Raw genomic sequence first — 24,494 nt, 5'->3', positions numbered from 1 at the left:
TAAAGAGCAAAACAAAAAAACAACTCACCTAACACATCGATCCCACGTCGCAGCTCCCTTCTTACGGACGGCCCCCGGCTGATGCTGCCTCCCTGCGGGTGTCCCCGGGATTCCCGGGCAGCACGCGCACCAGGGAGCTGTGTGCGCCAGGCTGTTACTTCCGGGTCAGCGCTCCCTGACTCGGAAGCAACAGCCGCTGCGCACACAGCTCCCTGGTGCGCGTGCTGCCCGGGAATCCCGGGGACACCCGCAGGGAGGCAGCATCAGCCGGGGGCCGTCCAACACAGACTCTTGTGACCGCAAGCAAAACACTGCTTGCGGTCACAAGAGTGATCGATCAATGGGCCGGGCGGCGGAGGGGGGCCGCCGGGCAGTAAAGTGGTGGGGGCCGCAAACTTGTGTCCCGCGGGCCGCAGTTGGCCCGCGGGCCGCGAGTTTGAGACTCATGATGTATATAGTATAACCTTTTACTCCAGCATTACTGTTCATTAAAAGAAACCTTTGATTTGCTTTCTTCTCCTCAGTTTCAATCATCTTCTTTAAACGTACACTAACTTCAAAGATTGTCAGGGACTAAAGAGAAGATTTATTTTTCCTTCTAAAGATAGTGGGAAAATTCCCTACCGTCTCTCCTCATTAACCTATTTAATTGCTCCTATTTATTTCTCAATCTATTTTAGTTTTCTGTGGCACCCTTGGAGCTAGAAGGCCTCAATTTAAATTAGGTTGAAATACATGAAAATTGTTGATGCCCGAACAAAACTCATGGCAGATGGAAGTGACAGTAAACCTGCCACAACTGATGGCAGAAATGCATCAGTTGTCCTATCCTTTTTTTTTAAATTAAACATCTAGGATGTACGTCAAAACGCAGCAAGCAGTAGGTCCGGCAATCCAGTGGCACTATTAACATGGCGGATGCTTTAAACTGTCCTATTGAAATCAATGGGATCAGTTTAAAGATGCATTTCCCTCCCCCAGATGGCCAGATAAGTGTAAACCCGGCCGAACATGGCCACTACAGGATTAAGTAGTAAAGAAACACTGTCTGTTTCTTTGTGCAACACAATATTACTTATATGCAGAAATTCATAGATCATGATGACTATCGCATGTGGATATTGTGGGTCTGTGGTGGTGTTCCTTTCTAGAACCTGGAGAGGTTAGTGAAACTTGTGTGCTTCCATGGGCTACCCTCTCCCACACAGAGTACCAAAGTAGTGCACTTGGTTCAAACTTTTTGTCTAGAGCAGTCATATAGTCTATGGCTGCTATCTTTCTCATGATGGACTCTCTTAGTGCATGCTGCATATGTTACAAGAACGGCCCTGGGCTTAGCATGGTTGAAGAATAGGATGGATAAGGAGGGAAGAGTCACTATGTTGCTGAGAATGAAGAGCACTCCTCTTCCTTAGCAACATTGCTAGAATATTTCATAAAGCCCATGTACCAAAATATCACAATATTGTGGATTGGCAAATAATACTAAAGCGCTGCATGAATAAGAGAGTGTCAAGTTTATTCAAGCACATTGTTGTACAGTGTGCACCACATAAATCGGGAGTGCCAGCAGATAATCTACTGTCAATGAAAAGTGGCTGTGCTTGCTTAGTGATTCTCCATTGCACTGAATGGGAGTCATGGAAAACTTGAAGCACTTCTTTATTTGTGAGAGTCTTGTTATATATTCATGACTCACTTAGTGAAGTGAATGTTGATGAATAATCTGTTAGTCTGTTAGCTACATTTTTCATAGTTTTTAAAATGATTTATGGACGATGTTTGGCCCAGCCTGGCCAGCCTTTAAAGTAAAAAGAAATTGGCAGACAACTCATTTAATATTACAGCTATCTGTTTTACAAAGGGCGTGGGCTGCTGCGTATGCCTTAGGTGGCGGATGCTGGTGCAGAGAATTCAATCTTTGTCCTGGGAAAAGAAGAGACAACTTACAACTCTGAATTTTATATGGTGTCCTATAGGTAGTTATCCAAAGGAAGGAGTTTTTTTCTCTTTATATACTTCATTAGTTTCTGTCCCTTGGGGTTGGTTTTGCGTTTATGAACACTGTCTGGTCATAGATTACCCTTGATGGACATATGCCATTTGTTACAGCCTTACTATGTTACCAAAAAAACATCAGATAGAATAAGATGATTGCTCCGTTCTTAGGTCACAATGTTCCTCCTATTCTGGGTTCTGCACTGTGTTAGATCAGCAACATTTCCCGGTACAATTAGAGGCCCATTGACAGACACTAAAAGTATGATAGTGCTTCTTTCAAATCCTGTGCACTTACAGTACCCGTATAATGGACCTAAATATACTCTCCATCCATATATGTCCAAATATATGCTCCATCCATTGTCAGGTATTGCTATTATTAGATTTTGGTGAGAACTGGATGAAGCCCATGTTTTGAAGCCCCAAACGGCTAGGCTTTAAAGTGTTTCCTTGCCCCAAGAGCAGTAAATAGTTTGGAAGGTGATTTGCAGCGGACAGATTCCCTTTGAGGGTGCGTTCACATGTACAGGATCTGCAGCAGATTTGATGGTGCAGATTTGAATCTGCAGCAGATGCGCAGCAGATTTGATGGTCCAGAGTTAGGGCCCTATTCCACGGGCGCTCGTTTACTGGGCCTATTCCACGGCCCCGATGATCGCTAAGCGAGGGCTGTAGGGACATTGTTACCGATGTCTTTGCAGCCCTTGCAGCAATACATTACCTGTCCGGGCTTCTCCTGCGCTCCGTCTTGCTCCCCGGGTCCCACAGCGTAGCATCAACAGCTCCAGAGCGGCCTGACTGAGCTGTCAGACCGCTCAGCCAATCACTGGCCGCGGCGGTCCTGGCCTGTGATTGATGTAAAGTATGGTGCTGCTTCTCAAATTGCCGTGCACTGCTATTCCACTGTAGCGATGCGCGGTGGGGGACCGATAATTTTAGGTCTGGCCCTAAATGAATGATCAGCCAATGACACTATCATCTGCTGATCGTTCTCTCTATTCCACCGATCGATAATTGGCCGAATGGGGCCGATTCGGCCGATTATCGCTCCCGTGGAATAGGGCCCTTACTTTGCATTAAATCTGCAACTTCAAATCTGCGCCATCAAATGTGCTGCAGATCTGCTGCAGATCCTGTACGTGTGAACGCACCCTGAGTGAGACACCTAGTTGCCTGCGCTGCTTTTCCTGGGTAATCCCCCTATTCCACCGGTCGTGTAGAGGAGCAAACGAGCGCTCTCAGCGGCAGAGAGCTGCGGGGGGGGGGGGGGGGGGGCTAGGGGCTGCTCGGAGGATCGCTGATCGTCCGGGCAGCCCATAGGATACAGCAGTGTCTGCTGCCAATGCTCCTATTCAACGGAGCGACGGCAGCAGATCGTTGCTGTATCAGTCGCTTGTTTTTCAACATGTTGAAAAATAAGCGACCGCAACGATCAGCCGACGTGAACGATGTCGGGTGATCGTTGCACTCTATTTCACGGGACGATTATCGTTTGTAGCGGCCGATATCGGCCGAATATGAACGATATTCGTTCCGTGGAATAGGGCCTTAAGGAGACATTTTGGAAAATGAAGGGTTTTACAAATATGTAAACAAATAGAGGGAAGTTGTTTGAAGCCATAGTGACCATTTAAGCTTCATTTACATAAAACCAGACACTCCAACAGCTCTGCAAAGACTTCTCAATGTAAAAAAAAACTATGAATAGCAGAGGCCTTCTAATATGCAATTCTACAAGGCAAGTGCATTGATTCTGTCAACTATCTCTTATTAGACCTTACTTGCATTGTTTATCATGTTACCAGGCTAGGATCTAGTTCTTGTCTAAGGGAATTTCCAATGTATAAGTATAGGATTCTGAAGAGCTAAAATTATTGAAGTGTAATTGATAACGATAGATTAATGCTATGATAATCTTGTGGGTGTAACAGAAGCCTGGCTGGGTGATAAATCTAAAAGGTGACATGACATCCTTAAATTATACATGTTATACAAAAATAATTGGAATAGTCACCATGAATTCTTTAGGGATAAATATACAACCGAGAACGGAATAAGTGTAATGTACTTATCAGGGTGTGTAAAAGTTGTGGCCCATATAACTGAACCAGGTGAAGCTTATCACTAGTACACATGAAAATGCTACGGAAAGTAACGGAACAGGGTTCTCGATGTGGATTTACAAAATTAGAAAATCCTTGTTTATCAGCTAATTGAGTCGTTTTGACCTCATTTACTAACAATGTGGCAGTTTTAGGGTGCCTTCACACATACCGGTTCTGCTGTGCATTTCCCTCTGCGGGTTTGCAGTGAAATCCGTGGATCCATGTATTGTGAAGGTCTATGGGTTACATATATTCGCAGCGTAATTTTCATTCTGCTGTGGATATGTAACCCGGCCCCTTTAACTCCCGTCGCACGCAGCCCTGGCCCGGCGCATACACCACCTGCTAAAGGCTCCTGCTTGCTCTGGGGCCTCCCAGCATCTCCCGGCGGTCAGACAATCAGTGCGCTGCCCCGCCGCAGCGCAATGACTGGCTGACTGCCGGGAGATGCCGGGAGGCTTCGAAGCAAGCAGGAGCCTGGAGCAGGTGATGTATGCACCAGGGCTGCCCCTGGTGCCACAGCTGTGAGAAGCTCCCCTCGCCCCTCAGTGCCGTGCACTGATTGGCTGTTGAGCGAGGGGAGCTGGGAGCTTCACACAGCCGTGGTGCTGAGCAGGTAATGTATGCTTTGGGCCGAGGCTGCAGGCGGCCAGGGGTTGAAGGGGTCGGGTCACATATCTGCAGCGGAATGAAAATTCCTCTGTGGGTATGTGACCCCATAGGCCTTCACTATACCAGGATCCGCAGCGGATTTTGCTGCAAACTCACAGCGTGAAATACGATGCAGATCCGGTATGTGTGAAGGCCCCCTTAAGCCGTTATGCTGTCGTTAGTGTCAGTTTTTTTGTGGTGCACTTCCTTTGTAAATCTGAAAGGTTTTTGACAGGACAAAATTTAATCCCGATAATCCCACCACACTAGAGATTTTTTAAGAATAGAAATCCCATCAAAAAATTATAGTTTGCTTAATAAATCTGTCAGTTGTGGCGGGTTTTAATGGACACGCCCACTTGGCAGTTTTATGGATAAAAATTACAGGTTTGTCTGGTTTTTGGAAAAATTGTGTCGCACACCTTTAGTAAATATGTTGGAACACTAAACCAACAGGGAACTGGACAAATCAGCCCCATTGTTCATCAGCCGTAAATCTCCCTGTGAAAAGTGAGTCTGTGTGGCTGATAAGTGATGGCAGTAAGGGGCGACACAGACAATCCAGTGATTATTCCCTGGGGCCTCCCTGCCCAAGACTCAAGCCTTGTAATAGGCTTTGTAAACGTATGCCGATCTATGTGATCAGTTCTCATTAACAGCGAGCATTGTCCGTGTAATAAATTTCTAGGCTGTGTTTCATCAACCCACATAGGCCTCCTCTGTATTCCCACCATATTAGTCAGGAAAAATAGTATGCATCGCTATTCTTCCCATCAAAGAAACTTTTAAGGAAAGGAAACACTGGAATCCATTATAAATCATCGGCATCGGCAGCAGACGCTGCTGTATCCTATGGGCTACCCGGACGATCAGCGATCACCCAGGCAGCTGAGAGCGCTCGTTTTCTCCTGTAGACGACCCCTGGGGGCTTAATTCAGCAGTGGTTTGCTGCCGCTGGTCCTATTACACAAAGCGACGAGCAGCATACCATCGGTGGACTGGTCATTGTGTTTCAACGTGTTGAAACACCACGGTCAGCTGACATTGTGCATGATTGTGGCTGATTGTGGTCATTTAACATGATGACCTATTATACCAAACAATTGTAATTGGCCAAGTACGGATGATAATTGTTGGGTGTAATAGGGCCTTTAGTCATACAGACTGCTGCCGTAGACACATTTGACTCTTCCCACTCTAGATGTAGACTGGTATTTAGTTGGCACCACTTGTAATCTAGAGAGACCAGAGGGATGAAGCTTGGGTTCCTCATTAAGCGTATCTTGTTTGACCTGCGTAAGACACAGTGGTTTTTCAAAGAATTATTCATAGATGGTGATTTGGTTTATAGTGTACATTGTAAATAAAGTACATAATCCTATTTGTTTCTGTTATCCACCATTGTTTTAGTGCCAACTTTTACTGGTTGGTATTTCCTTTCTCTGTTTAATGTGCACTCATCTAGACAAATGTATATTTGTTGTTTTAAACACATCACATTTGTGATGACAGATCCAGTTTGACTAGAAGAATTAATGCAAAATTAACCTTGATGACTCTCTTTGATAAAATATAGCACCCTGTCAATATACCCCCCCCCCCCCAACCTTTTAACCTTAAATGTAAAAATTAAGTCCTACTGATTTGTGTATTGTGATTCGGCAGTGCATTTGTATGCACATTCATTATACGGAGTCATCTGCTAGTATTGTTCTTTTATTAATTGTTAACCATTGTGCGTCAGTGGAGAACACTGTAGCTCACTGGCATCAGTGTTAGGCAGAAGGTTGAGAGAGCAGTTCTTGGACTCCCATGTTGTACTTTCTCATATACCATCCTAGACTAGTGATAAGAAAAGGAAAGGAGACCATATTATCTCTCTAATCATAATTTGCATAATTGAGGACATGGTAGCGGTGTTCTGATAACTTTTACTATGTATGAACTAGCATTTACTTTTTTTTTTTCTTGTTTGATTCTGTTGGCATAATTTCCCCTACAGTGTTGTACACCTTTAAGTGGAAGGCCTTAGGACATTACGTGGCAATTGCCAAATGACTGTGGTTTCTGTGTGTATACTTGTAGCATCTTTTTGAAACCACTCATCTTAAGCGTGGTGATAAAATTTTATGAATGTAACCATCACAAGTTGCTTTTTATTGGAAATTGTCACTTCTTCCTGCCTGACTAGCAATGGCATTGTTGTAGCCACATATTTCCGTAATCTTAAGTAGGCTTTCAGGTGGAAAATTTGTTATAGATATTTTATGGTTTAAAGGGGTACTCCAGCAAAAAAAAAAATTCTTTCAAATCAACTCATGTCTGAAAGTTATATAGATTTGTAATTTACTTCTATTAAAAAAAATCTTTAGTCTTCCCATACTTATTAGCTGCTGTATGTCCTGCAGGAAATGTTGTTTTTCTTTCAGTGCTCTCTGCTGACATCTCTGGCAGAGACAGGAACTGTCCTAAGCAGGAGAGGTTTTCTATGGGCATTCTCATAGAAAGCCTCTGATACTCTGGAGAGTTCCTGTCTCAGCCTAAGATGTCAGCAGAGAGCACTGTGTCAGACTGAAAATCAGTTAGAATCAGTATACGTATTGTTGCGCATCAGGAGCTTAGGAAATCCTAATAATAATCAGGATCGCAACCTTCCCCCGCTATGTTCCCAAAGTTGGAGCCTAGCATAAAGGGGTTATCCAGGCATAGAAAACCATGGACTCTTTCTTCCACTCTTGTCTCCACTTTACACTTGGTTTTGCAACTCAATTCCATTAAAGTAAATGTTGCTTAATTGCAAACTACACCTGAACTGGAGACAAGAGCCGTGCTGTTTCTAGAAGAAAGCGCCATGTTTTTTGAAGCCTGGATAACCCATGTCGCACAGATTGCTGAGACCCCAACGATCTTTAGATATAGCTTGGAGAGGCACACATTATCACACTTTAATCCCCACTCTTCACACTCTATGGAACCTATATGCTTTGAAATGTCCTTATGACATGTAACTCTTTAAAGGGGTTATCCAGTGTTAGAAAAACTTGGCCACTTTCTTTCAGAAGCAACACGACTCTTGTCTCCAGTTCAGGTGTGGTTTGGAATTAAGCTCCATTCACTTCAATGGAGATGAGTTGTGCTGTCTCTGCAAGAAAGTGGCCATGTTTCTAATGCTGGAATCCATTTGAATTCAGTGTATGTACATGGTTGGCACAGTATCTGGAAAAATAAGGCAGACCTTTTTATTTTATCTTACACAACCCCTGTCAAATACAGTTAGAGAATTTCCAATACAATATATTAGAATATTTCTGTTATATGGCACCTGACGGAGCACTATACAGCAGAATATACAGTCCATAGTATGAATCCACAGGGGGCCACGTACAGCCTTCTACACGTGGTTCTGCTATAAGCTAGGCTTAGATCTGCCTGGCATTCATGTTTCCTAATGGACACCAACAGTCCCTATTGGCAGACCCTATTGTTTACAATGCAATCCATTTGGTTTTTATCTTACACAAAAAAACCTGCACTTTTTTTCACCCTATTTTGCAGAATTTATCACAGAGTCTTTTAACAGGACTCCTGGCATAGGTGTGAACTCTCACATGATATTCTGTCATGACAACACACTGATAAAATGCATGTTCACAGCTTCAGGAGGCCATGAGCACGCACATCATGATGATGGAATTAAAGGAGATATGACTCTAGAATCTAGCTGACACATTTATACAGAATGAAGTGTGTAGGTATTGAAAATAGAACAAAATGCCATAAAGTATTTGTATGTAGATCTAGTAATAATACAGTGACACGCTGGGTACCCGATTCTGCTAATGTCATAGAATGTTAAAGGTTACATTACCGAATAGAAAAGATCACAGTCTGCTCTCTGATCTGGAAAATCCACCAGGGCTGAGAAGTGCAATGTGTAAAGCGTGAAACTTCTCTGCATGTTAGATGCAGGATATGCTTAAGTGCAGAAAGCAATACGTGTTATATATAGATAGCGTTCACTGGTATAACTAATCCCATAGAAACGGCTTTTCGCTAGAGGTAAATGTGTAAAATACACAAAACAAAAGCAAAGCCATACTCACCTGCCCTGATCCAACAGCTCCCACTGCTCTCAGCTATCCCCATTAATGTGGGTAATCTCTGTAGGCAGTGACTGGCTGACCCCACTTTCTGTAGGGACAACATGGCACAGGAGTTGGGAAGCAACAATCAGAGCAGCAGCAATGAGGTATCAGGGCAGGGGAGTATGCTTTTTTTTTTTTTTCTCCTTACAGCACTTTAAGCAATGTATAAAATATTTGCAGACAGAGCAGCAACTGTATTTACTGATAATAAACAGGTAAGAAGTTGGCTGTCTATTTTCTGTCTCAACATTTTATCTGTCCTCATGATTACCAGGCAGTTCACCCGTTCATGGAAATAGATTGGAACATTGCAGTGAGACAGTGATGTATAAAGTAGATGGACAGTTCCTAAGATGAAATAAAGTGTTTTCAGTAATAAACATTACATTTTATCAGTTTGTGTATGCCGTAACAGCACACGATACATAGTAACCAGCAACCTTGCTTTAGGGGACCCCAACAGTCATTCTTATAAATCGTAATGTATTTTTTATTTTTTTTTGTAGCTTTATGAGATCTGTGATCTATGTGTTGTACTCTACACATTTCTATTACATTCATTGTATTATGTAGTGACTAGTCACCTTTCCTGGTCCACAGTCTACATTTTGTGGAGCACAGTAATCCTTTGATGTCATTGCAGCACCATCCTCCCTAATGGTACTGCTCCTTGTCTCAAGGGGCCTAAGGACTTTGCTTTTTCCCATATAAATGGTCTTATATCTTTCCTTCTCCTATATGTCTATTGGCCGTTGAGGACTATGCATTCCCAGTGTGCACCCACTGACTCTTTCCAAACACTTTTCTGTTGGTATATGCTTTATATGGTATATGCAATGTACGCACTGAATTAGGCAAGGTTTACACATAGCATTTTTGTCAGTATTTGTAGTCAAAATCAGTAGTGGAAGTGACAGAGAAACATTATAATGGAAAGATTTGCACAGTTTTTGTGGTTTTGGTTGAAAAAATACTGATCAAAATACTATGTGTGAACATAGCTGTAAAATGTAACAAAACAGTGATTTGTTCTTGTACGTTTTCTGCCATTATATAAAGGGAAGTGGTCTGTAAATGATGCTATAAAATAAACCGTCGGGGTTAGGATTTCCTCTGGGTTTTATTGATTTGGAGTTGCTGTGTGAGTAGTGACAGCGTTTATACTGTGTATCGATATTTATTGCCCCAGTAATAGTGGACAAGATTAGGATCGGCTCACCGTATGTTATTATTAGTGAGTAGGGACTAGCTGCACTTTATTGAGAAGTAGTGGATTTATGGAACGGTCCATCTGGCAATGCTCTGAGGGGGCTGGGAAACTAGAAACATTTAAATGGGCTATTTTATACAGTTTACCATCAATATAGATAGGGGACCCCCAATCTTTGCAGACATGAACCCATGTCTATTAGACGTTTATTGCATATTAAGTGCATATGTCATATGGACCAGGTGGAGACTACCCCTTAAAGAAAAGATGGATAAATGTAATTCATCGGGCTGTTTGGTTACCATTGTTCTTGTGTTTTATCATGAAATCACAGGAACTCAGTAATATGACACGTCATATTGTCAGAATATAGCAGATCTTTTATTGCATTGAAACAGATGCATTAAAATATAATCAAACTAAACCTAAACATTCAAGGCACATACCGTATAACACCACATTATTGGTTACGAATATATACTGTATATAGAATATAAACGTAATAGTATACATGATATACAAAGTCACAGTAAGTTCTTTGTACATACAGATACAGAAGGCAGAAACCTCACTGCTTTGGTAGTGGTCTTGAAATGCGTCTGTCTCGGGATTTTCATCTTTGATGGGTTCTTTTGTCTTTTCATATTTAATACAAATGTAAATTCACTGTGATTATAAGAATTACTGCATAGTATACTGCAAGAAAATGGTAAAATGTCAGTGTCCCCTGCATGGCCTAAATACAGAGGCAGAGAAGGACAACATTGTGTCCTTCAGAAGACTCAATGTTATATGAGAGGTCACTCACAGCACTAAACAATCTGTACTCAGGGCTGAGATGGCAAAACCTACTGCTCAGCTCTGCTGTAACTCGAATACTACCTAGAAGGGACTTCTCCCGTTTTCCTAGAAGTGACCCAAAATAAACCAATGTAGGACAGAGATCCATTGCAGTAACTAAAAGGTCTAGGTTAGCTAACATCTGCACTGTAGTAATCTATTAAAAGCATAGTTCACACAAAAAATTCAGAGATTTATAATTTATTTCTATTTAAAAAAAAATCTACAGTCTCTACAGTCTCCCAGTTCTTATCAGCTGCTGTATGTCCTGTAGAAAGTGGTGTATTCTTTCCAGTCTGACACAGTGCTCTCTGCTGCCATCTCTGTCCACGTCAGGAACTGTCCAGAACAGGAGAGGTTTTCTATGGGGATTTACTTCTACTCTGGACGGTTCCTGACAAGGACAGAGGTGGCAGCAGAGAGCTCCGTGTCAGACTAGAAAGAATATACAATTTCCTGCAGGACATACAGTAGCTGATATGTACTGAAAGACTGGAGATTTTTAATGGAAGTAAATTACAAATCTCTGGCACCAGTTGATTAGAAAGATTTTTTTTGTTAACAACCCCTTACACAAATATATACTATGTTAAATAGTCATAATTTCTGCATTTGGCATATCAGTACCACTGAAACCTGGACAACCACTAAGAGTTGCTATCATATGCAAGGAGAGGACTTTACAGACATATATGCAGACATGCACCCTTGCCAGCCTTAGTGTGTTAGAATTTGAATGTATGTGACCGGTTACACTCTTGAGTGCTGTTTAGCTGCTCAGGCAGATGGGAATTGTAGTTTAGCACCAGCTGGTGGGCTGCAGGTTTCTCCTCTCCTGTAGAGCATCAAATAGGGTAATGGTACAAAAAAGAGTACACAGAGGTAGTTAGATTATCTATTGAACCATGTGCTATATGCTGTGCATCTATGCTTCCGTGGTTATAAATGACTTACTGTATTTCCATTGTTTACACCATAGTAGCAGTAAGTTGATGGAGAACAGTGTGTCCCTGTATAGTGAATGGCCGTTTTTCCACATTATCATGTCTAGTCATAGGGGATTTGTTGTTTGTTGGCAACTAAAGGAATAATGAGATACATTAGGGGCATACTCTGTGTCTAGTGTAATACCAGCCTGCTGCAGCTCAAGTTTGGTACATTTATTTTTAAAGGGAAACTGCCAGCTGGGAAAAAAACGCCCCAAATGGCTTACATGGCTGCATAGCTGTATAAGCAGTAACGCTATCCATACCGTTATTGTAGTTGTCTAAGGCTGCAGTCACCTAGGCTGTTTGGCATGTCATAGATGGATTTTAACAGGATTTTGCATAGAACCGCTTTTCGCTGTGTTTCCTGTATGGTCCATTGATGCATTTATGTACTGTATTTCTAAATACTTGAAATCTTTCCGTATGACTTAGATGATCTATGCCCTTTATTAGTGTAGTTGCTTGGATCTGTACGTCTTTCGACTCCAGGGCATTCTTTGTACGAACAGCGTCCTCCAGATTAGGCTGTACCAGTGCTTTCTAAAGCGGTAATATAATGTCCCCAGCCTGGAGTTCATGCCTCTTTTAATAAATGACAATATACTGCTGGCCTTAGAAGCAGCTGAATTACATTGCGTGCCGTTCTGTGGTTTGTGATTTGCAAGTACAAACGCCTAACACTTAGTGTATCTTTAGGGTCTGTAATATATGAGCATTAAAGATGAGCACAACTCGAGCACAGTCATTTAGTTGGAATATTGGTGGCTGAAAAAGTCGGATGCAGAGCTATGGAGTCCAGGAAAACATGGCTACATGGTTGTTTACTAATTTTAAAGCCACACTTAGGCTAGAGGTACATGAAAACTTTCAATGCATGGGCCCTATGGGCAATGTCTCACAAGTGACACTGGCTGTGACCGTTTCAAGACATTGATACAACATGGATTACTTGCACTTGTCGTGTCAAGGCTGCGGACATTTGTGGGTCTCAGTGTGACACCGGAAGTGCCACTTGGAAATCTTTGGTCCGATAACCCATGTGATATCCAAAGTAGCTCTGTAAAACAGCGGCCATTGTTTGGCAAGGCCATTGTTTGCAGTGTCAAACAGCGGCTGATGTTTAACGTGTTCCTTTGGCCGATACTGCATTATCGACAGGAGAAACATTATTTAAAGGGGTTATCCAGCACTAAAAAAACATGTCCACTTTCTTTCAGAGACAGCACCTCCCTTGTCTCCAGGTTGGGTGCAGGTTTTGTAACTCTGTTCTGTTGAAGTGAGTGGAGCTTAAAGGGAACCAATTGAGCTAATATGGTTCCCTTAACCACTGTATACAGCTTCTGAGCAACCCACGGCACGTACCGTCCACGGCTGCAGCCGGAGCTGTATAACCGAAAAAGCTGTTTAATCACCCGGGTGCACAGGCAGGAAGGTAGTCATCTTGGCGGCTCCCCACCCGTGTCTAGTCACCGCGCTCTGCCTGTCAGCGTGCTCCGAGGGGATGATTGATAGGCAGAGAGGTCCGTTACTGGCCTCTCTGCCTGTCGGTCATCCCTCTGAGCGCGCTGACATGGTGTAAAGTGAAACTGGCTGAGTTGCCCCTAGCAACCAATCAGATTCTACTTTTCATTTTCTGTGAGGAATGAAAGGTGGAATCTGATTGGTTGCTAGGGGCAACTGAGCCAGTTTCACTTTACACCATGTTTGATAAATCTCCCCCATTGTTTGCAAACAGCGCCATTCGTTTTTGTGCAAAAAAATAAAAAAATGATGTAAAGGACAAAATCTAGAGAGTTTTGATAAATGGTTTGTTCACCATGTACACTTTGATAAATATAACACTATTTATGCTATTTCTTTGCTGTCTCATACAGTGATGCATTTAAGGACACTATAAGGACCCTATTACACAAAGCGATTATTGGCAGTATTTGGCCGATACGATGTCGGCTGATCGTTGTCTCTCAACAGGCTGAAACACAAACGATCAGCCTGGCAACGATAAGCTGCCGTCGCTCCGCGTAATGTTTTCCACATGGGTTTTTTTGGAAATACGTTGGGAGAACACCTTGGATGACACATGGCGCTTTTGTTGTGAAAAAATGTCCAAATGCGAGCTGGAAGAGGATAGGAAAATCTAAAACCCCCATACCTACAATGCTTTTATGTTGGAGGCAGTTGTGCTAACGCTCTTCCTGCCTTAGCTCTAGTTTTCTTTGTCTAATTTGTGGTGTTTTTTCTCCCATAGTCCATAGGTTTTAAAAATGCTTTAAAAAAGTGTAAATGTGTGTTTGCATTTTTTCCTCACATTTTTCAATAGAAATCCTTGAATCGCATAATCAAAATTACCTACCGAGAATAATTATCAATGGGGAGCGTTGGTTCCATAGTCTGTGACATCACTGCTTTGAATGCCCTTGTTACTGTTCTCTATAGTCCGCATTAGCATTCTTAGATTTCTATCCTCCATTGATTTATAAGGAGGAGGAATTATATGAAAGGCTGTTGCTGCAAAGCGCTTGATTCTTTGCATGAAAATCCCATCTGCTTTATTCATTTATCATTGATGTGTGCCTGGATTGCAGAGAAATGAGATGTGGAAAATTAGGCCCTAGCTAATCATGGAGCTTTTCTAACCTTCATGTGGACGTGAGGGATGTAATGATAGAGAACCACCGGGCTCTTAGGAATCTCATTCATTGCAAGCCCTGCAGGCTCACTTAGCTGTATAAATTGGTGTCCCAATAAAGGGAAAGCACTCGCCAATGGAACAACCTATGCTTCACTCTCAGATGTTTTTTTTATGTGATAGTTTACAGAAGCAAAGTTTGTTCGCATGAAAATTAAGTGTAGTATGCATTTATAATACCGGGGAGATTTACTATGCTAAATCTGCTATAATTCTGTCCAAATTGGTTAAAAAAAACCCTGATGTTTTGTGCGCACCTTGTATCAGATTTTTTATGTCTTGTCTGTTTTAGACATCTTGGCTATGGATATATTATATTGGGCATATTTAGGGAAAATCTGCCAAAGATTTGAAGCCAAAGCCAGGAATGTATTTGAAAAGAGAAGATATCTCAGGCTTTCCTGTGTGACCCGATCTCTGTTTATAGTCTGTTCCTGGCTTTGGCTTCAAATCTTTGGCAGATAATCTGTCAGATAATCTTTCTGTGTAAATGGACCCTTAAAGGGTACCTGTGATTTAAAAAAAAAAACTTTAAGGCTGCGTTCACACGTAACAGATCCGCAGAGGGTTTCTCGCTGCGGATCCCTGCTCTGTACACCCTATGGGCAGACAAACTCGCAGCAGGATGGACATCCCACAGTGAGTATGTCCACAGCCCGCCCCGTTAACCCCCTGGCCACCGGAGCGTGTACTGCCCCGCTGCAGCGCACTGATTGGCTGAGCGGGACGTGAAGACACCGAGAGCCCCGAAGCAAGCCGGGGTGGGGACCAGGTGAAGTATACGCTCCAGCGGCCGGGGGGTTAACGGGGCAGGCTGTGGACATACTGACAGCGGGATGCCCATCCTCCTGCGAGTTTGTCTGCCCATAGGGTGTACAGGGCAGGAATCTGCAGCAAGAAACCTGCTGCGGATCCGTTACGTGTAAACGCAGCCTCAGGGGGAGATTTATCATTTATATGGTGTAAAATGAAGCTGGCTCAGTTGCCCCTAGCAACCAATCAGATTCCACCTTTCATTTTCTGTGAGGAATGAAAAGTGGAATCTGATTGGTTGCTAGGGGCAACTGAGCCAGTTTTACTTTACACCATGTTTGATAAATCTCCCCCTTAATATGTCAGAGAAACCCTAACAGATTATTAAAATCAGCAGGGAATCTACCACACCTCTGCACACTTCTCTCTTTGCCCTGTCTGAGACATAGAAAGCCCCATAAACTTAGCATGGAACTCTGTCTAGGTCAGGTGACACAGAGCCAGAAGTGAACGGCTTATGTACTTCTCCTGGCTCATTCTCTTGTTCGGTCCCGATATGAACACTTAGACCCCAACCAATCAATACTCTTGATGTCTCTCTTGTCATATCAAATTTTTTTTTCAATGTGTAAAAATATCATTTTCACACTAAAAAAGATTCTTTTGCTTTGAAAGAGATTTATATAAAGTACATAATCCAGTGGTTTATCAATATAAGTTCCTCATAGCACCAACGGTGGCACCACTCTATGCTCTTTTTCACACACCAATATACACTAGATGACAAAAGTCATCATATGACTAAACGTATCATACATACAAGTGAATGTATGTAAATGCGTTTCATTGAGTGCCACTGAGTGACATTTATATTGATAAACCACTGGAATATGTACTTTAATGAAATTTCTTCATTTCAAAAGATTTTTTTTGTTGTTGTGCAAATGATATTTTTACACATGGACTAAATGTTCCAATTTTCACCCAGTATCTACTGTATATGAGTGAAAAAAGGAGTAATCATTTATGCGCAATGACAGTGTCCACTTAAATGGAAGACTTTAACCTTCTGTTAACCTTCTGAGAGTGAAGGTAGTTTTCTTACCTTTATCCTGTGTGCTATTTTTGCTAACTCTTCACTTTTTTCAATATGTAAATTAGGGGATTTGGTGCACTGGGGGCGGGACTGGGGGTGGGACTATCACCCTCCATGCACCAGTTTGGCTTATGGCTGTATCTATATTTTACAGGATTCCCTAGGGCTGCATACAACTTCTCCAAACAGCAAGAGTCTGATGCCGAGCGTTAAAGTGTACCTGTTGTTATAACTTTCAAAATCTAAATCATCAGTTTGCAATATACATTTATAAATTTTTTGTTGTTATCATGCTGTAAAACAAAGCTAAACTTACCAGAAATCTAGGTCCAGTCTCCTGAAAGCAGATTTTCTGATTTGTGCTGGATAAAAAAAAACAGACTAAACACAGGAATTCCGGCCAGTACAGAGAGTCACGGCTCAATGTGTCCATTAGTCACATGGCTGCCTTCTCTGTGAGCGCTCAGATGGCCTGGGATACACCCTGTTTCTGACTGACTGACTTCCTGTTTCTGACTGTTTCCTGTTTCTTGAGAAAAAAAAAAGAGTCAGAAAACAGGAAGTGCCGCGTTTTCCATAATAACTAAAAAAAAATGTGTGTTGCAAACTTGCTTTCTATCACATCTACCGTTGATTAAGATTTTTAAAGTTATAACGACAGTGACACTTTAAGGTTTGAAGAAACCTGATCGTTCGGCAAGTTTGCTTATCACTAGTGTTCACCAGTGCCCAGCTCGTTGGGCAGAGTGCACAGTGCATACTAGGTGGTGTCATACTGTGTTAGTAAATGTAACTGTTAACTGGATAATTTTTTTTACAGAATACAAACTGTTCATTTTTATGATTTATATAAAGAATGATATTTATTGGTGAGACATCCAATGAATAGGTGCTTGTGCATGATGCCCATGTAATGTATACACGTGAGAGTGTAACAAAAACGTGCTAGTAAATAAAATAAAAAATCTGCTGCATATTGTTATCTCGTAAATCTAACATTTGCTGCAGTTTACCTATTTTTCTTTAAGAGCTTTGGTCATCCATATACTCATATACACTTGGAAATGTCCTCCATCTTTCCACATGATCTGTTTTGGTACTTGTTGTTAAGGTTCTGGAATTAATTTATATTCTTTCTTACAGGAGGCACAAAAAGTTGCAAACACAGTCAGTACCCAAGGAACTGATGGGGAGTACAAGCCGACCGATGAAAAAGAAGAGGTTGTGGTTGCAGCAGAGGTGGGCTGGATGACATCTGTGAAGGACTGGGCTGGGGTGATGATTTCAGCTCAGACGCTAACAGGTCGTGTGCTGGTAAGTGCTGATATTTACTTACAATGTGCTCATTCGGGAAATGTGCAGACGTTAACAAATTATCTTTCAGTATGAAAATACGTGTAACCCTGGAATAAACACACAGAGACTTTGACGTTACAGCGTTGTAACCGCTGTGGTTTGGTGGCGTCCCTTGTGGATCTGGCACCACCTCAGAGGACATGCAGCTTGTTCCAGCATGAATGAGACACATTGAAGGTTTATGTAGGCTGCCGTAAGCCATGAAGAAGACTTTCTTTTTCTTTGGCTGTTGTGTCATTGAGGTTTATGTGAAGTTTACATCTCCTGCTGCTAATTGTTAGTTCATATTTATTTTGTTTGTACATGGACTTGGACTTTCTTTAATATACTGTATAAATATGTATTACACGTGACCATATATAAAAAAAAAGTCACTGTATGAAGCTTCCTAGGCATCCCATTTAGCTCTCTTCCTTTGGCTATTTTTGATTTTTATTGACTTTGGGGATCTGGGCAGGTTTGACCACTGTGTCTGGTATTGCAGCTCATCCCTATTGAAATAAATGGTATTGAACCTCAATACCAGCACAGTACCTTGATAAAATGAATAGCACTTTCTATAGTAAATCCTAGGCATATGTCATCAATGACTGTAAGTACAGAAGCCCTTTCATTGTGAATCATACAATCATTGTAGACGTGCTACACTGTAGAGAAATGTTTCATTTCTAGACGTTCTCATTACAAGTGATTGGCCACTTCGGACGTCTCCTTCTTAGATTCTCTGTACTAGCTGTTATCGGCAGGAGAACCCCCTGCACAAGTGTTTGTCTTTTTTCTGAAGTACCACTGCAGAGAAAATAACACATTAAACAGTGCTCATTGAAATCAAGGGGAATCCATTGATTTCAGTGGCCGCCTGCAGTCCTCCGGAGCTACGGGATATTCTCTATGCAGATCTCTGTTTTACCTCAAAGAAAGAGGTATCAGACAGGGAGGCTGTTCTGTCAGCTCAGCACATGCTCATGGATAGAGGAGAATCTTTGTGGCTATGTTCCAACATTGTTTTTTACTGTCCGTTTATTGTTTTCAATATGACGTCCATCATTTTGAGTTCTCAATGAAATCTGTTATTTTACGTTTTAGCTTACGTTTTAGGCCCTATTCCACCAACAGATCTGACGCAGATTATCTGCCAAAGGTTTGAAGCCAAACCCAGGAGTGGATTTGAAAAGAGGAGAAATCCAGTCTTTCCTTTATGACCTGTTCTCTGTTTATAGTCTGTTCCTGGGTTTGGCTTCAAATCTTTGGCAGATAATCTGTCGTCAGATCTGTTGGTGGAATAGGGCCTTTAGTCCAGTTCACACATACCAGAATCGCAGCGAGTTTCACGCTGCGAGTTCTGCCGCAAAATCGCTGTGATTCACGTACGTGTGAAACTGGCCTTAAATGGAGTCTGTAGTTGATGGTGTTGAATATGGTGTCTATCCCTCAAATAAGACTAGTTGTGCAGAAGAACTAATACTAAATGATCCAAACATTGCCCTGTGACACTCTTTCATGGCAGACATTGGCACAGGATCTGTATGCCACATGCAGAAGCCATGATGGTTGTCCAAGCCAAGCAGATCAGGCTATCCATGCCCACTCTGGAGCATGAAGGAATGTTACAACTCTTGTCAATTAGTAATGGGAGAAGAATTCATAGGATTAGGTTTAATATCTTTTCTTGCAATCACCGTTTGTTTTCATCCTTATATATTAGTCATAGTTCATGCTCCTTTAGAATGGAGAAACAACACACAATACAGTCTCATCATAAAGGGTATAAGCGGCTTTATGTAGTATGTTCTACATATGCCAAATATTTCTATACGTAATAAAATAATCATAGAGCATGGAAATTCCATTTGAAACAATTTTTTTCTTATTTATGGTCTGTGAAACTTGCTTCATGTCACGTGTAAGTTGCCAAGTCCCATAAACAAGCTATTTCATAGTACTGGAAATTGTGTCTCCTCACGGTGAATTATTTATTTATTTATTTTATTTTTTTTTCAAATTCAAAAAGGGTTTTATTAAAGAGTTTTCAAAGTACAGAAAAACCGATAACAGAGTACAAAGCATACCAAATATACACAGAGCAGGGGTGGGCTATAGAACGTAGAGAGCCGGGTACAGCGCGCTGCACTGCCGGCTATTATGTGGAAAGACCTTGGGAGAGATTAAGCCACCCATATCCGTAAGGACGTACACGGTGAATTATTTTAAGGGACTTCTATGTATATTGTAGAAGCCAAAGAAGGCATTATCAGCTGCTGGTTACACCAGCATCCGACAGTGTCTTCTTTGGCTGGTCTCTCTGAGATCAGTGATCTGTTTGCCATATAGGTCTACTAGGCATTGCTTCCACCTAGCCAGAATCCTGCTAAACACAGATGAGGGGCAACACTACAAAACAGCTGTCTGTGGATACCTGGCTTTGGTATTTTCTTGGTTGTATCGTCAGACTTTTAATTGGGTTAGATATTGACTGAAGGGGCCACTTAATATGGTGTTTTGGTGGTCTCTCCACAGGAGCTATCCCTTTACCAGGTCCTTCCCTAGAGGGATATCTGGTTAGTACTGTGTTTTGAGACTCGTAACTGAGGCTCTGTGGACCTTTTTCCATATTGATGTTTCCCAGGGGGCAATGCAATTACGATTTTACTGTATCGAGTGCATTAACCAGCAGCCAACAGTGTCTTCTTTGGTTGGTCTCCCTGAGATCAGTGATTTGTTTGCCTTAAAGGTGGGTTCACACGTAACTGATCAGCTGCACCCACTGATTGGCAAGCCGGAGCATGGACCGGTAATGTATACACAGGGCCGGTGCGGGTTAAGGGGGCCGGCGTTTACATACTCGCAGCGGGATAAAAAATTCCTATTCAGAATTACAGTTAAGGGACTCACAGTGGATTTCACCGCGAACGTGCAGAGTTAAATCTGCTGCGGATCAGTTACGTGTGAACCTACCCATAAGGAACATTCCCTACATTACGTACCAGATAATTTAATGCCAGAAATGCATCCGTTTTTCAATACAATTCCTCAGTTATGGTCATATCAAGTGAAAATTCAAGAAAATGAGAATAAATTGTCTTTTTTTTGTGGTTATAGAGGCTTTTATACATTCCAGGAAAAGTATTGGTATTGAGTGTAAAGAGGCATTAACACCCAATTATGTATACTACATTATGCCCCCACCCATTGTAATATTCACCAGAGCATATTATCATAGCAAAACTGAAGTTTGCACTAAATTGCCATAAAATTACCTTTGCAAACCAAATCTGGCCCGTGGTGCCACTATTTTTGGCCCGCTTGGCATGGCTACTATATAAGAGAATATGGGGGAGGGCTGGATACTATATGAGGCTATTGGGAAGGGCTGACTACTATATAAGAGACTATGGGGAGGGCTGACTACTACATGAAACTATTGGGGAGGGCTGACTACTATATGAGATTGTTGGGGAGGGCTTACTACTATATGAAACAATTGGGGAGGGCTGACTACTATATGAGATTGTTGGGGAGGGCTTACTACTATATGAGACTATGGGGGAGGGCTGACTACTATATGAGATTGTTGGGGAGGGCTGACTTCTATATGAGACTACTGGGGGGCTGGCTACTATATAAGAGACTGTTTGGGAGGGCTGGCTACTATATGAGACTACAGGGAGGGCTGGCTACTATATGAGACTATTGGGTAGAGCTGTCTACTATATGGGAAACATGGGGGGCTGGCTACTATTTGGGCACTATTGGAAGGGCTGGCTGGCTAATATGTGGAGCAATTTTGGGGGGATTGGCTATTATATGGGTTTGGGTTTTAATCATGTCATAACAATTTATCATGTCATGTCATTTATGGCACTGGGCTTGAAGATGTACACCTTTGACAGTGCCAGCACCGCGGCATTCGAGCTTTAAGGCTATGTTCACACTACGTATATTTGAGGCTGTATGTTTGAGGCTGTATAGCAACCAAAACAAGGAGTGGATTGAAAACACAGAAAGGCTCTGTTCACATAATGTTGTAATTGAGTGGATGGCCGTCATTTAATGGCAAATATTTGCTGTTATTTTAGAACAACGGCTGTTATATTGAAATAATGGCAGTTATTTACCGTTATATGGCGGCCATCCACTCAATTTCAACATTGTGTGGACAGAGCCTTTCTGTGTTTTCAATCCACTCCTGGTTTTGGTTGCTATGAGGACCTGACATGAGGACCAAATACAGCCTCAAATATACATAGTGTGAACCCAGCCTAATAATTATCAAGGTTGGCCAGCGACTTTGTCCAATTTTTTAATTTTGGCCCACTGTGTATTTGAGTTTGACACCCCTTGATCTAGAGAGAATGCACATGGATCCAGCATTCTTATGTTAATATTCATGGGCCTTATTTACATCTTGGTCCTAGGCACTGAGGCAGCCTTACCGCGTCCGCCTCCCCCCCTGCTCATCCACTCTCGCTGTTAGGATACTCTGGCCAGCTGCCACCTAACTTTCCCAATTAGACAAAGCCCATGTATATGTGAGGAGACTTTATTCCAAGATTTACCCTAACAGGCTCGTTCACTCTACATATCAATTTCTTATGCGGAGAGGTGCGGAGAGCGGAGGCGAGCGAGGTCTCCCATTGAAAGATATAGCAAGCGGGATTCGCTGAGTGAATCTCTGCACCGATTCCATAGTATAAATGTGCATGTAATGGCACCAACAGCGAGCAGGGAATAAGGAGCAAGCGAGCGCTGACCTGACAGGCACTCGCTTGCTCCTTTAATAGGGCCTTTAATTGTGGACCAACCAGACGTTTATAGTCTGTAAGTACTTCAGGCTATGTTCACACATGCAGTAACAGAATGCAGTGTGAATGAATCATTTAATTGCAGTAATTGATCATGTCATTGCAGCGCTGCATCTTCTCGTTGCTTTACTGCATCACTTCATTGCAGTAATGAATCATTTAATTGCCGTCCAGCCGTCCTTCATTGTGTGAAAGCAATGAAACTCCAACATGTGCGAGCACACCCTGAGTGCTTATAATTACTCATTAAAACCAAATGGTTTTCTTTAAAGACCTGTTTGCTCTCGAAAAGGTAGATGGCATTCAGTCAATGCATAGATTTGCCATTGTGGAACCACATTTGTTTTCTGTGTCTTTCCACAGAGAGATGAATAAGAGTGGGCTGGAAGGCATGTATAGTAATAATAAATTGACATAAAGGCATGTAATATGGTATAATAGGCAATACTATAATATTAGTAATTTTCTCATTTATATCGTAATATAATGTGCCGTGTCGCCACTTTTTGTGTTGCAGTTGCAGTGCGTAGAGACATTAGAGGCAGAGATTTAGAAATAAATTGATAGATGTTATATAGATCTCTTTCAGGGCCATAAAAGCCCTCTGTTCAGTTGTGAAAGAGCAAGGCTTTAACAATTAGTCTGACACAGGAGGAGAGGGGACCTGGGATTTGAAAGGGGTTCTCTTGCTTCAAAAGCAGTTTGGGGGCCCCCGCAGCTCAGTACACAACAACCTGCTTTTCAGTGAAATCCGGATCCCTGCTGGCGCCTGGCACTCTGCTCTGCCACCCCATGCCTGCTTTTATTCACAAAGCTTGCAACACACAGAATGAAGCCCTTTACTTCTAAATGTCAACAGAGCTTTAGACATAATAAGCACACCAATTACAGCCAAGCAAAGCGCAGCGAGAGGGAATAACCTGACTAATTCTGGGATGCGGAAAGCTGCAGAGTATTGCAGAGATCTTCTAGGAAGGACACTCGGTCTATAGAGAGATCAGTTCAATACCGAACAACAACAGACGTCCTTGGAAGGCCTTGCGTGTGGATCCGTCATTCTGAAGTCTTTGCAATAAATGTCTGCTGACTGTTCATGAGATGCTGAACACATTTATGAAACTATTGACCCAAATGGGCATGATGCACCACTTTTATTCTGTCCACTTTTTTTTATATGCTGACATTCATAGTTTGGATTTATGGTGGATGATTCACTTTACTAGACCGGGCACAAAGGAGGTCTGCATTGCAGATTATTATAAAATTAATGGTGTGAGAAATATGTTGTTAATAGCAATAATCCTATATAGATACACAAGGGTTCAGTTGCATTTCTGGAAGTATATGATGCAAGACACTATATAAATGATGATGCTCATGGCTAAATGCGTAACACTGTTGGGTGGGGGTCGCATCATTGTGATACTGAGGTATGTTGATGCAGCAGGTTTTCATTAGATTTTATTGCAAAATTGGCACCTAAAATCCGTAAGAAGTTACCCCTCCCCAAAATCTGCACATACCATTTATTATACTGTTGTTGCCCTATGTGCATGATGTGCCTTTGGCTCCTTCTTGGGTACTAAATCCCCAGTGCAGCGGCCAGGGGCGTAGCTAATGTCTCCTGGGCCCTGGTGCGAGAGGTCAACTTGGGCCCCCCCCTCCCTTTCACAGCCAAGTGATGCTACTGGTAGGTGTATGTGTGTATATATAGATAGATAGATATGTACCGCAAGACCGATATTACCAATAGCACCAGCATATAGAAAGAAAAAATATTATCACCATATATATTACCGCCATACTATTAATGTCCAAATCCTGTATACTGAGACCAATATTGCCAATAATACCAAT

The 24,494-nt window shown here is 42.1% G+C and overlaps 1 protein-coding gene across 7 annotated transcripts in view; it reads left to right on the top strand.

Annotated features, from left to right (window-relative positions):
• KCNMA1 (potassium calcium-activated channel subfamily M alpha 1) overlaps nucleotides 1-24,494 on the top strand; it is a 332,984-nt gene that overhangs the window by 85,192 nt on the left and 223,298 nt on the right. For all 7 annotated transcript variants that reach the window (XM_069980872.1, XM_069980871.1, XM_069980873.1 and 4 more), the window contains exon 2: nucleotides 17,623-17,793. In XM_069980872.1, the coding sequence (XP_069836973.1) occupies nucleotides 17,623-17,793 (171 nt within the window). The remainder of the gene's footprint in view (nucleotides 1-17,622; nucleotides 17,794-24,494) is intronic.

This window comes from Dendropsophus ebraccatus, chromosome 8 (genome assembly GCF_027789765.1).
Source record: "Dendropsophus ebraccatus isolate aDenEbr1 chromosome 8, aDenEbr1.pat, whole genome shotgun sequence".
NCBI lineage: Eukaryota > Metazoa > Chordata > Amphibia > Anura > Hylidae > Dendropsophus > Dendropsophus ebraccatus.
Note: the sequence above shows the minus strand (reverse complement) of the source record. Positions and strands in the feature narration are given on the sequence as shown.